We start from the raw sequence: 14,796 nt of genomic DNA, 5'->3' as shown, positions 1-14,796 counted from the left end.
ATTGATTAATTTATACTTTTTAGTCTAACTGCCACGTCTTGCCATTCCCCTTTTAAATAGAATTTGGCAGGACATAATATGCAAACTGAAAAAAAAAAATAGTTTTGTAATTTTAGTTAAAGAACATTTCCCAAAGCGGAAGGCAAAACAGCTCTCAGTTAATATAAGATACTATTGTGCTTTTGCCAGGAAAATGAAACTTGTTTTGCCCGGGCAGAAGAAATAATAATTAAATGAATACTTGTGGCACAACTACAGCAGGTAAATGTAAAATAATATATAGGACTAAAATTCTGTTCCATCATTTTCCCTGCTGGGACCGGCCAAGTTTCAATCAGAGTATGGCAAGCTTCAGTCATTTTTTAACTTTCAATTTATTAAATCTTCTGCCCTTGTTGTTTTAACTTTGATAGTAAAAACATTTTTTGTCTGCCAGTTAATACCCTATACAGCCCACTTCCTGATTTCTTGTCTGGAAAAAATCCCTAGGCTTATTGACATCTCTAACTCTCGTGCAAGTTTGCCAGGAAGCGAGGGGTGGAGTCATAGGTGGGCAATCAGAAGCTTGCAGGAGCTGGAGGTGTGCCTCTGTGTGTCTGTATAAATCCAGGGAGTGAACAGGCAGAAGCTTCAGCTGCCAACAGTTAAAATGGATGCATCAGACTCAGTGGAGGGAGATTTCTGCAGCATATTTGGCAAGCACAGAATCACAGTATATATAAAATAATATGCAAAGTGGTTGGAGGGAAACTTCAGAATGGCAAAGATGTTTTTATTACAAATTATGTGAGCAGACTGCAGTTCCTCTTTAAAGTTAGTTTTAATATTTGTAATGGAGTTCTACTTTAATGCTATCAATATACAGTACTGTGCAAAAGTTTTAGGCAGGTGTGGTAAAGTACTGTAAATGTAGATTGTTTTCAGAAATAGAAGTGTTAAGAGTTTATTTTTATGAATTAACAAAATGGAAAGTAAACGAACAGAAGAGAAATCCTAATCAAATCAATATTTAGTGATCTTTCAAAGCAGCATCAATTCTTCTAGGTACACTTATACATAGGGCCAGATTCACAAAGAATTGCCCTGGCGCAGCGTATCAGAGATACGCTATGCCGCCGTATCTTACCTGGCTCTAAATCGAATCCAGGAAGATTTTGCACCATAAGTTACGCCGTAAGAGGCGGCGTAGTGTATTTCTCGGCGCGTATTTCAAATTGGGCGGGTAGGGGGCGTGATTCATTTAAATGAAGCGCGTCCCCGCGCCGATTGAACTGCGCATGCTCCGTTTTGAAATTTCCCGCCGTGCTTTGCGCGAAATGACGTCGCAGCGACGTCATTTTTTGAACTTTGACGTGAGTTACGTCCTTTCCTATTCACGGACGACTTACGCAAAAAAAAAAATATATACGCTGGGAAAAGCCGACTAGTGACGACGTAAGAGAATGCCACGGCCACGCGTACCTTCGTGGATCGACGGAAAAAGCTAATTAGCATACCCCGACGCAAAAAACGACGCAAACTCCACCCAGCGGGCGCCGAAGTATTGCACCTACGATCCGAAGGCGTACGAAGCCGTACGCCTGTCAGATCGAAGCCAGAAGCCGTCGTATCTTGGTTTGAGGATTCAAACTAAAGCTACGACGCGGAAAATTTGAAAGTACGCCGGTGTATCAGTAGATACGCCGGCGTACTTGCTCTGAGAATCTGGCCCATAGTTTCTGAAGGAACTCGGCAGGTAGGATGTCCCAAAATTCTTGGAGAACTAACCACAGATCTTATGTGGATGTAGTCAGCCTCGAATCCTTCTGTCTCTTCATCTAATTTCAGACAGATTCAATGGTGTTGAGATCAGGGCTCTGTGAGAGCCAAACCATCACTTCCAGGACTGTTTTTTCTTCTTTACGCTGAAGATAGTTCTTAAAGTGGATGTAAACCCGAACATTTTTTTATTTTTTTATGTCACAATGTACAGTATAAGATTTCCTATCATCTGTGCCCAGTCTTGCAATACAGAGTTAATCCAGCTCTGAGCAATCCTCTTTTATTGTTTAGTGAAATAAAACGCACTTACAGAGAAAAACCTTAGTCCGTTCCGCCCCCTTGCTGTGAATGACAGGTTATTTACATATCTCATGCACTAGCCTGGAGACAGGCATTATTTTTTAATTCCCACCCCCACTCCTTTTCTGAAGTCATGTGGTTACTTTTATGGATTTTGACTGGATGTTAGTGATCATAGTAGAATTCAGTCTAAGGGAAGTGTAGAGGAGGGCGGGGAGTCTACTGACATTACAACTCCACCCACAGAGCTCCAGACAACAGACCCACCCACAGAATCAGCAGTTTTTCAGTTCTTATAACAGATAGAGGGGAGACATTTGACAGGTAAGGATACATGCAGAAGGCATCTATATCCTTATAGATCAGCACTATGGCAGTAGTTTAGAATTGACAAGAGTGGGTTTACATCCACTTTAATGACATTGGCTGTATGTTTAGGGTTATTGTCCTGCTGCAGAATACATTTGGGGCTAATCACACGCCACCCTGATTGTATGGCAATGGCATGATGGATAAGTATGTGCCTGTATTTCTAAGCATCGAGGACACCTGACCAAATCTCAAACTCCATTTGCAGAAATGGAGCACAAAACTTACAAGGAATCTCCAGCATGCTTCATTGTTGCCAGTTTCAGTATTGTACCTTCGGCAAACAAACTGCCTCCTGCTACAGCCCAATATTTCAAAATTTGACTCCCCAATCCAGAGCACCTGCTGCCATTTTCCTGCACCCAGTTCCTATGTATTTGTGCATAGTTGGGTCGCTTAAGCCCTGTACACACGGGGCAAGAATTTCGTCATATTACAACAATCAGTCCCTGTATACTGCACAAATCTGGCCTTTATGAAAGAGTGGCAAGAAGAAAGCCATTTCTTAAAGATATCCATAAAAAGTGTCGTTTAAAGTTTGCCACAGGCCACCTGGGAGACACACCAAACATGTGGAAGAAGGTGCTCTGGTCAGATGAAACCAAAATCGAACTTTTTGGCAACAATTCAAAACTTTATGTTTGGCGTAAAACACAGCTCATCACCCTGAACACACCATCCCCACTGTGAAACATGGTGGTAGCAGCATCATGGTTTGGGCCTGCTTTTCTTCAGCAGGGACAGGGAAGATGGTTAAAATTGATGGGAAGATGGATGGAGCCAAATACAGGACCATTCTGGAAGAAAACCTGATGGAGTCTGCAAAAGACCTGAGACTGGGATGGAGATTTGTCTTCCAACAAAACAATGATCCAAAACATAAAGCAAAATCTACAATGGAATGGTTCACAAATAAACATATCCAAGTGTTAGAATGGCCAAGTCAAAGTCCAGACCTGAATCCAATCAAGAATCTGTGGAAAGAACTGAAAACTGCTGTTCACAAACGCTCTCCATCCAACCTCACTGAGCTCGAGCGGTTTTGCAAGGAGGAATGGGCAAAAATTTCAGTCTCTCAATGTGCAAAATTGATAGAGACATACCCCAAGCGACTTACAGCTGTAATCGCAGCAAAAGGTGGCGCTACAAAGTATTAACTTAAGGGGGCTGAATAATTTTGCACGCCCAATTTTTCAGTTTTTTATTTGTTAAAAAAGTTTGAAATATTAAATACATTTCACACGATTCTTCAAAAAAAAAAAATTACACTTTTATATCTTTATGTTTGAAGCCTGAAATGTGGCAAAAGGTCGCAAAATTCAAGGGTGCCGAATACTTTCGCAAGGCACTGTATATGTTTGACCATTTCTTTACTCCTTTATAAAGGGCAGTAGTTCTCATTGGCCCTTGAATGTTGCTTCATGTTGCTCCCAAAAAGCATCTCAACTGATGTTTGGTACATATTTCCTAATCACCTTTTCATTATACTATATATTTCCCAAAAATATTAAACCACTGGCTTCATAACTTGGAGTCACAAACCCAAAACAAATATTCAGATCAAGAAAGTCAGCTAAGTGCAGTAGGTAAACTTTAATAGTAAACAATAGTTATAGATACACTCACAAAAGGTGTAGTAGCTTCAGAATACATTTATAGAATACAGTTCATCCACTCCGACTTTCGGATGGGGGGGGGGGGGGGGCGGCGGCGTCACTGAGTGAAGCCTGAGGAAGAAGCACGCATGCTCTGAACGCAAAGCACCCCCTGCTGACCCGACCCGGAAGTTACGCAGTTCGTGTGCACCATCAATCCTTGTCCCAGCCAACCAGAAGCATTGTGCGGCCGGAGGACGGCCAGATTGTGGACCAACATCCAAGCCAGTGACGCCCCCCCCCCCCCCCGGAAGTCGAATCGGATGAACTGTATTCTATACACTAATGCCTGAAACTACTACACCTTTGTAAATGTATCTATAACTATTGTTTACTATTAAAAATGTTTATGTACTGCACCTAGAGGGCACCGTTCTTAGTTCCTTATTATAACATATAGCCAGTGGAAGCCTTCTTATACCTGCCAATTTATATGTACGTGTTTTGTAGTTAAAAACTCTTTATTGAAAAAAAAAATCAGAAGGCCTTATCTGATTACTTGTACCGGGTCAGCAATTCAGAACACTTAAATCAAAGGACCTATGGAATCAGCTGAAAGTAACTCTCACTTTAAACTCTTACTTCTTTGGCTTTTTAAGACTTGTTTTAGGGCAGATTCAATCAAACTGATTTGATCAGCCAGGCCTGAAAGTTATTGATTGTTCTGCATAAGTTGGGAGCACTGAGATACTTTGTTCATGAATACAACTGTATTTCAGTCAAACAGAGTATGAGATTAAATGTTGGAAACAGAGATGTGATCAATAATGTATGATCGTACATTACAAATATATCATAACTATCAATCGGGAATCCATTTCTCCATGTGTGGCATACCAATCAAATGGGTTGTCAACTATAAACTGATTATTCCTATCTAAAGAGATTGATCAGAAGAGAAACTGATCGATTATTAAAGCATGTATGGCCACCACTACTCATCCAATGGATTGTTCCCTTAACCCAGTGTTTCTCAATTCCAGTCCTCAGGCCCCCCCAACAGGTCAGGTTTTCAGGATTTCCATTATTTTGCACAGGTGATTTGATCAGTTTCACTGCCTTAGTAATCACCACAGCCTTTTCATCTGAGGGAAATCCTGAAAACCTGACCTGTTGGGGGGGCCTGAGGACTGGAATTGAGAAACACTGCCTTAACGCCAGCTGACAACAGAAGCCGACACAGAAGATACTAGGCATAAAATCATCGACCCAAAACGAGTATGCAGGACAGCACATCAGACATCTCTAGCTGCATGCTTGTTTCAAGTTTGTGGCTTTGGCCTCGTACACACGGCCGAGTTTCTCGGCAAAAAACATCAAGAAACTTGCTGGGATTTTTTTTTTGCCTAGGAAACCGGTCGTGTGTACATTTTTCGACGAGGAAACTGTTGAGGATCCCGTCGAGCCAAAAAGAGAGCATGTCTTCTTTTTCCTCGACGGGAATGGAGAAACTTGCCTTGTCGAGTTCCTCGACAGCCTAACAAGGAACTCGACAAGGAAAACGATGTGTTTCGCCCGTCGTGTGGACGAGGCTTCACAAGGCAAAGCAGATTAAACCAGGATCAAAGTTTGTACCAGGCCCCCCATTTATATCCACATAAGGAGTTGTTTGGTCCTTGCCCCTTCATTTCATTCTCCGATAGGACCCCTTGTCCTTTGGGCCCTGTCACCCCTTGAGAGGTAGTAAATAGAAAACACAAAACCATGGCAAGAATCAGAGTTTATTCCCATTTGTATTTAGCTTAGGAAACCAGCAGATAGATACAGTGCTTATGTTTCTGTGCAATAATTAACTGGTTTTAATGGTCACATTTGTCATCAGAACAATCAGACACTGTGGTGAAGTGGTTGGATAGAGAATTGTACAAGCTCAACAAAAGAACCTTATACATTTAGTGACGTTTTATTTATGCATTCAGTGTCAAGTACATCATAAGTGCAAATAATCAGAGTCCATAAGTTCTCTAGGAACTACAGAGAATGAAATACAAATCGTAATTAATAAACTGAACAAGCTGAACTGGTCTAGATACCATACATGTAAATCTGTCATTTTTTCCCCCCCAATCCCTTACAACAGGAGTACTGCGAATTTATTTCATACAAAAACGGAGAGAAGTACCGCACACGGATTTCACTTGTGCTGGAAAACACGAAACATTAGTCTACAGTTCTACGTATATTTATATATATATTTATATCATCGAAAGAACTCCAACCAGCAAGCCCAGAGACAATGAAGCAAGTCAGTACTATTGCATCAGTGCCCTAAGCATAAAGCCCTAGCCGCACGTCACATTAAGTTATAGAAGCGCTGCCAAGAATAGCAGAAAAACACTAAAAAATTATAATAAATTAGAAAATAAAAAATACTTAGGCTTCCAACATCATGCACTTGTAAGCAACACATAAAAGAAACACATCTAGTACACTTTTTGTATCTCTTCACTATACTGTAGTGCTTGACATGGCTGATTGCAAGTATTCTAAGAGCAGAGAAGTAGCTTTGGAAGAGCTGCTTCTTGACGTTTTTTTCTTTTTTTGGATGTTTCAAGGAACACGGTGTGTTGAAAAGAGAATGGTGCAATAGATCTGTAAGTAAAGTGTAGGAACACAGCTGTTTCCACGTTAGACTCCACACAATTTACCAAGAGTTGAATTGACTTGAAGGTTTATTTACTCCTTCTGTTTGGCACCTGGAATTTTGGCTTGGATCCTGAAAACAGACAAAAGTACAGTTGGCATTTCAAGTACAAGTTTATCATCATAACATTTTTCTTTAAAAGCCAAGTTCACGTAATAATAGACAGCTGATACAAATGTAGGGGGCCCAGGCATCCCAAGGGGCCTTGCGCCCGAGCATCTCAAGCATTGGCCCTGGCACACGAGTATGCCCGCTCCGCTACAGCTTCCTATGTTTGGCCGGTGGCAGCGGGTGGGCGGGGCGTCAGGGGTCATCTGACCAGTGGTGGAGCGTGGATCAAACTGAGGGAATCTTGTATCGGGATCAGAGCTTGGTTGGACGGTGGTGGTGAAGAGGAAGGGGGGGGGGGAGCTGCCGTGGACCAGCCTGCCCGTTGAATGTGTAGGTGCTACATTGCTGCTGCTCAATTTCTATACCTGCGAGCCAAGCTGGTGCTTTTGGGCTGTCCATTTGCTGGAGGGGTTGTCTTTTTACTATATTTGGCTGTCTCTTTGCTGGATTGGGCTAGTCTCTTTGCTGGATTGGGCTAGTCTCTTTGCTGGATTGGGCTAGTCTCTTTGCTGGATTGGGCTAGTCTCTTTGCTGGATTGGGCTAGTCTCTTTGCTGGATTGGGCTAGTCTCTTTGCTGGATTGGGCTAGTCTCTTTGCTGGATTGGGCTAGTCTCTTTGCTGGATTGGGCTAGTCTCTTTGCTGGATTGGGCTAGTCTCTTTGCTGGATTGGGCTAGTCTCTTTGCTGGATTGGGCTAGTCTCTTTGCTGGATTGGGCTAGTCTCTTTGCTGGATTGGGCTAGTCTCTTTGCTGGATTGGGCTAGTCCCTTTGCTGGATTGGGCTAGTCTCTTTGCTGGATTGGGCTAGTCTCTTTGCTGGATTGGGCTAGTCTCTTTGCTGGATTGGGCTAGTCTCTTTGCTGGATTGGGCTAGTCTCTTTGCTGGATTGGGCTAGTCTCTTTGCTGGATTGTGCTTGTTTCTTTGCTGGATATATGGGGATGTCTCTGCTGGATTAGGCCATCTATTTGCTGGATTAGAAGGAAATGACCATCTGAAGGAAGGTTTAGTGAAAATGTTACACCCCCCCTTTCCTTTACATGCTCATTTCACTGTGAAATTGCATGTAAAGGAGGAAAAGGCGACATGTAGTGGTGACAGGCTTCATATTTTTTGGACAAAATATAATTCCTTAGGCCCCTTTCACATGACGCTGACCTGTCAGTGGATCCGCTTGCTCAGCAGAGGATCTCTCCGCTGATCTCCGCTGAGCAAACAGATGACAGGTCCGTGTCTGCACCGTTGATTTTACTTCATTTCATGTTCCAACAGGAAGTGAGGAAAAACCTCTTCATATGGATCATCAACACACATAATAAAGTATGCATAGCTCAAAATTATATAGCAATTTTTTTTTTAATTTAAATCAACTTACTTTGCCACAATCATATTCATGTTTGTCCTCACAAGTCCCAAATACTGGTCAATCTGTGCCTAAAAAAGTACATAAAATTTTGGTTATTTGCACTTAAGCAGTAGCATCAAATAAGTATTTCAAATATTACAACTTTAGGTAAGCCCCAGTGGTTTTAATTGTCCGCTGGATTCTTGAACTGCTTGAAGCAATGGTGATGAATGAACCTTCCTGATATAGGGGACCTCAAGTGCAACCCCTGACATGCTGGACCTCCCTCCCCCAACCAATGTTTAGTGTCGTGCATTTCTACAGAATTGAAAATTGCATAATGCAGTATCATTGGGCATGCAGACAATCTTGTGTACCTAGCACTTGGTCATATGATCTATGATATCAGAGGGGGTACATGAGGCAGTATTGATGTGCCTGTCTTTAGAGACTCTCATGGGAACACATCTCCCAGCTGTAGTAAAGCATGGTGGGGCTGTCAAGGATCAGGGCTCTGGTTCAGAGTACACCCCAAGACACCTAGGCCCAGGTTCTCAAAGGGCTTACGACGGCGCAACGCAATGTGCGCCGTCGTAAGTCCTAATCTGGGCCGTCGTATCTATGCAACTGATTCTTAGAATCAGTTACGCATAGATAACCATTAGATCCGACAGGCGTAAGGCTCTTACGCTGTCGGATCTTAAATGCATTTTTTTTTCGCCGCTAGGTGTCGCCTCCGTCGTTTTCCCGGTCGACTATGCAAATTAGCAAAATACACGAATTCCCGAACGTTCGTGCGGTCGACGCAGTGAAGTTACAAAGTTTACGTTAGATTTGCGACGCGTAAAGTTGCCCCTGCTATATGAGGGGCAACCAATGTTAAGTATGGCCGTCGTTCCCGCGTCAAAATTTACGTTGTTTGCCTAAGTCGTCCGTGAATGGGGCTGGACGCCATTTACGTTCACGTCGAAACCAATGACGTCCTTTAGGGACGGCGCATGCGCAGTACGTTTAGCGCGGGAACGCACCTAATTTAAATGATCCACGCCCCCTACCCGGCTCATTTGAATTAGGCGGGCTTACGCCGGGGGATTTACGATACGCCGCCTCAACTTTACAGGCAAGTTCTTTGTGAATAAAGCACTTGCCTGTAAAACTTGCGGCGGCGTAACGTAAATGACATACGTTACGCCGCCGCAGTTTTACGCCCAGATACGAGAATCTGGGCCCTACAGTTTTAGCGTTTCTACTGGTCGCAGTACTGAGATTTCCATTCCAGTAGTTTGTGTTTTTGCTTCCAACCACAAAGCATTAACAAAGGTGTGACACTTAACTGAATCCATTGATTGTTTATTCTGCATAATGGATATGCCATCGGGTGTACAATCAGCTTTTGGTGGATTTTTCATTTATTATTCATTCTTACCTGATACTTGTCATAAACGGCTGGGAGACAAAACATTGACACCACAGCTAAAAATGAAAAAAAGAAAAACAACATCATAAGTATAAATCGGCATTAAATGTGAAAAAAAATGTTTCTCGCGCAGGGGTAAGGGACCATCTGCGATTCATCGGATGTTCATTGGTATGAATAATAGGGTCCCAAGTCACCTAGAACACAGGCTCTGTCCAGACTTTCAATTAGAGGTGCCAAGGCAGGCAGCTACTGCTGTAGCTAACCCAAAGCGAACAGGGAATCCTTTGTTCTGTATTAAAGTATATCTAAAGCCACTGGATAGTGTTGGGGAGGTTTTTTGCCATGTGTGTCTCTTGCGAGATATTTACCTTTACTTCCTGTCCTGTAGACTGAATAGAAAGTGAGAAGATATCTTTCCAATATATGGGAAATCCCCTCAAACAGTTGTCATGGGAAAAAGTATCCTTACTAGAAGATTCCAATCTATTTCTGTTCTGGTTCAGGATTTTGAGTTTACCCTCAATTTCTTTCACAGTGACATTGGTGAACACGTCGATTAGAGAGAGAGTGATTCTCTCTACCCTCCTTCACCGCTCTATTTAAATCTAAAAAACTGCCATTAGCTACTTTTTATACGCTTTTAAAACAAAAAATGTATAGATATAGAAAAAATATAAATAGTCAGTTTAAAACCTGTAAAAAAATACAAGGAACCCCACACACCTACAAACTTAACTTATTTTCCGCCTATTAGTACTTGCCAACCCGCACACTATGCTTCCGAATCTCCATTGCGCTTCTTCTCAAGTCCAACTAAAATCAAAGCCCTGAACATCATGCTTCTGCCCACCAGTTATCCATATATTGAATGCTCGAATTTCCCACATTGTTGGCATTGCTCGACCGTAGACATGTGCAATTTTTTTAGTTACGAATACGTTTTCCGTCAATTTTCGTTATTTTAGTTGATTCGTTAACATACGAATGAACGAACGGTTTAGCGCAATTAATAACGAATAACGATATTTTCAAAATAACGAATATGGAAAACAACGAAGATACGAAAGAAGAAAGAAACGAAAACATAGAAACAACGAAAATACCGAACCCAAAAAAAATAAAAATAATTACGAAAATCAAAATGAACGAAAATGCAAACTTACTAATATTCGAAGACCGAAAAGAAAACAACAGAAATGCCGAAGAATAAAAAATGAAAATCAAACCAACGAAAAATAAATTACGAATCTTCGGAAAACGGAAATGAAAACAACGAAAATGTAATGTAAATTAGCTTTCGTTAGTACTGAAATATTTCTGGACATTGACCAATAGCCACTGAGCGCTGTCCATTTCCTCTGAAGAGGTTTGTTCCTTCCCCCAATGAGCTTCTTTCTCATTACCTCCTGGCTCCTTGTGTCTTTTTCTGTGTTAGACTGCAGTACATCTAATTTCTAGATTTGTATTTGTAATATCTGACATATTTTAGTTTTCTTCTACGTCAGACTTCATTCTAGACAGGGTGTGTGTGCTAACTAAGACAGTCAAGTCAATCACAGTAAAGTACGAATTACAAAATTACGACGAGTAGTGTGTCGAATAAACGTAAAATGTATTCTAACAGAATTACGAATGCAATAAAATCTACAAAAGTAAGTTTTTACAATCAAAGGAAATTGGACACGAAAATACGAATGATCATAAAGCAACGAAGATATATTTCTTACAAAAATACGAACGCGGCATGATGGAAAATATAATGTAAATACGAATAGCAAAACAACGAAAATTAAACCAACTAAAAACGAAGGAACGAATAAAATCATTTTAAAAATACGAACGCGGCAGAATATAAAATATAACGAAAATACTAATCTCGATTCAACGAAAAATAAACTAACAGAAAAAAACGGAAACGGAAAAAAAAAGTGTTACGAAAATACTAAAGAGTACAAATACGATAACTAACGTCTTACGAAATTACGACTCGTTACGAATCACGATAAACGAACAGAAACGAAACAGAAATGAACGAAATTTTTTGCTGTGCACATGTCTACTCGACCATGGACTACTTGGATTTGAAACAAACCCCTCGTTACCCCTTAGGCCCTTTTTTCTGCCAATTATTTCCCCCTTTTACGTTCTCTGACCTCTCTTATGCAGAGTTGGGACTTTCCATGCTTATCTTGGGTAGCCAGATTCAGTGGCGGCCCCTAATCTCAAGGACAGGAAAAAGTCTGGGTTATGTATAACCAAGTGTTACTTTAATGCTTCAATTCTGGAATCCGCTGAATACCTGTTACTGGCAGCAACACAAATGATACCTAGGGCCTGCAAGAGACCTACAGTTCCATTTCAGGAACTAAAGAACCGTATGAACCGCATGTTAGTTAACGAAAAGATGTCTGTTTCCCAGTCTAAACCATAAAAATCAGGGAACCTTGGCTCAATTATGCCCTGCTATCTTTGAACCTGGATAGTATAATCATTCTATAATCTCCTTCTCGGACCTCTTGACCCAAGTCTGTGGGACCTGGGCTCTGTCCCCCTTCAACATCTTCTTTACCCCCTTGTTTTCTATCCTTTTCTTTCTCAGTTTACTTTCCCTCCCCTGGTTTTCCTTTTTAGCACCTATGGACTGCTTGTGTGTATATCACATAACTGATGGTTAGTGGGATCCCACATTATTCCCCTTTGGAAGCAGGTTAGGGGTCCCTACTCCGAGATTGCTATTCATTATTTTCTATATGATATGACTTTATGTACATCACATGTGCCCCTGTGTGGACTAAACATTTGCCATAATTCCATTTTCCTACTTCTTTCCTGTTTTAGTGAACAGAAAAATACAAGGAACCCCCAAACCATTTTAGTTTAAAAAAAAATCTATCCTGATCTTTGCATGGTCAATGTGCAATGAGAGTAAACTGAAAATAAAAATATGAAAATGAAAAGGTTCTAAAAGAGTGAGAGCATTCCAGAGAGAAAGTTCAGCGTGGGAGAACTCTTGGATAGAGGAGTGGGAGGTGCCAACAAGAGATGATGACAGGAGAGGATTATTGGCAGACCCAAGAGCACATTTTGGAGTATAGAAAAAGACAAGAAATGAGACATATGGGGGTTACAGCAATACTGAAGAGCTTGTAAGTGAAGACTAGAAGTTTGAACTTAATCCCAAATGCAATAGAAAGTGCCTGAAGGTGGGAGATCATTAAACAGTAAGGAAGAGAAGTCTGGAGGCTGAATTAATGGCTGATTGAAGTAGTGCCAAGGAAGTAAGTGATAAGCCTATTAGTATACTGTGAATCATTTCTCTTTGAATCATTCTGTGCTATGCAATATCCCTAAGTTGAAGGAGATTGCATTAAAAGGAGACTTCTGGACTATTAATATTTTTTAATGAGCTGGGATAAGTCATTAGAATTGAGTGCTCTGGGTGCATATTTGATATAGACATATATTTTGCCCTTCGATTTTTGTGAAAGGAGTTTATCTTAATTTCTTCCTCCAAAACAACGACAGGGTACAAGCACTAAGATAGCAAACGTTGCAAGTGCAATTGAGCGCCTGCCCATGGGGTTTGTCTAGGCTAGGGGTCCTTAACCAAGGGTATGGGCACCACATGATGGTATACAAATAAAAAGAAGAAAAGAAACAAGATCCTCTACATCACAGGTGTCAAACACAAGGCTGAATCCGGCCCTCCAGGCCATATCATGTGTCCCTTGCACCTCTCCTGCAGCTGCAGGAGAGCTCCAGCCCTCCTCTGGTCCTACTCCAGACCCTTTCTTTCTGCTTTCAAGCAATGCATCCAGCTTCTTCCCAGCAGCAGCATAAGGAAAGGGGGGTACACTGTGATGTAAGGGATAGTGGGGGACTCAACTTCTGATGGTGGGGTGGCTCTTTACATCGAATGTAAAAGGGGAGGGCATGCGCTGGACATCTAATCTTACAGATACAACCGACCCTTTTGAGGGCAATCATAATGCTGATGCGGCCCACAATGAAATTGAGTTTGACACCCCTGCTCTACATTATTGAACCTGTAATCAAAATGGGGAATTGATGTGTTAGATGACATGCAAGTAACATTGTCAATTAATGTACTTACATTCTATGTTTTAATTGCAGCAAAATTCTCAATTGTAGCTAGCTTGTGCATTCGTGATTGCCATATTTATAAAATAATAATGATAAAATCATATTTTGATTTTTTTTCAGCTGTACTGTTCCTAGCTACCAAAACGTATAAGAAAACCAAGCTACTGACATCTCTTAAAACCATACTGATGCCTAATGTGATGATGACGACGATGATACTCTGGGAAAGGGGATATCATGAAATATTGAGAGTCTGTAAGCGTAAAAAATAATCTAAACAAAACAAAAGCAACTTCTCCAACACCATTTCCTTAAATGTGTTCAACTAAATAAATTCTTCTGAAGAAATATGGACACACTGTGTAGTATACACCTGTGCAATGCCGCTTAGTTTTTCTTCCAAAAAATGGTTGCCAGCTCCACCTCTTATGCCCTGTACACACGATCGGTTCATCCGATGAAAACGGTCTGATGGAATTTTTCATCAGATATCCGATGAAGCTCACTTTCATCAATCTTGCCTACACACCGTCAGTTAAAAAAACAATCGTGTCAGAACGCGGTGACGTAAAACACAAGACGTGCTGAGAAAAATGAAGTTCAATGCTTCCAAGCATGCGTTGACTTGATTCTGAGCATGCGTGGATTTTTAACCGATGGACGTGCCCACAGACGATTGTTTTTTTCTATCGTTTTTTTAACTATCAGATCATTTTTAAAACAAGTTCCTAGTTTTTTAACCGATGGATAAAAAAACGATGGGGCCCACACACGATCGGTTCGTCTGATGAAAACGGTCCATCAGACCGTTTTCATCAGACGAACCGATCGTGTGTATGTGGCATTAGTGCGTGTGCCAAGACCCTTATTCATTCCTACAGGTGAGCTGTATTTCACAGGATGGTTGAATATGGCTCACACATAGCAATGAATGGGGTTGTAACACAAACATGCACAAAAAGAGTTTACAGAAGGAAGACTGTGCAGCCCTGGGTAGGGCCATACAGTGAATAGTACAGGGATGGGAAGGAAGGTACTTAACATGGCAGGCTGCGCTTGAAGAGGGTGGTGGTCGGGGGAGTTTAAA

At 41.3% G+C, this 14,796-nt stretch overlaps 1 protein-coding gene across 1 annotated transcript in view; it reads right to left on the bottom strand.

Moving 5' to 3' along the window:
* Positions 1–5,790: 5,790 nt before the first annotated feature.
* The window catches only part of RTN1 (reticulon 1), a 194,702-nt gene continuing 185,696 nt past the window's right edge, over positions 5,791–14,796 (bottom strand). Inside the window, exons 10-12 of the mRNA XM_040331957.1 lie at positions 9,612–9,658; positions 8,216–8,274; positions 5,791–6,801 (exon numbers count right to left, since the gene is read on the bottom strand). Coding sequence (XP_040187891.1) covers positions 6,762–6,801; positions 8,216–8,274; positions 9,612–9,658 — 146 coding nt within the window. The 3' untranslated portion in view covers positions 5,791–6,761. The remainder of the gene's footprint in view (positions 6,802–8,215; positions 8,275–9,611; positions 9,659–14,796) is intronic.

This window comes from Rana temporaria, chromosome 13 (genome assembly GCF_905171775.1).
Source record: "Rana temporaria chromosome 13, aRanTem1.1, whole genome shotgun sequence".
In the NCBI taxonomy this organism is placed as follows: domain Eukaryota; kingdom Metazoa; phylum Chordata; class Amphibia; order Anura; family Ranidae; genus Rana; species Rana temporaria.
Note: the sequence above shows the minus strand (reverse complement) of the source record. Positions and strands in the feature narration are given on the sequence as shown.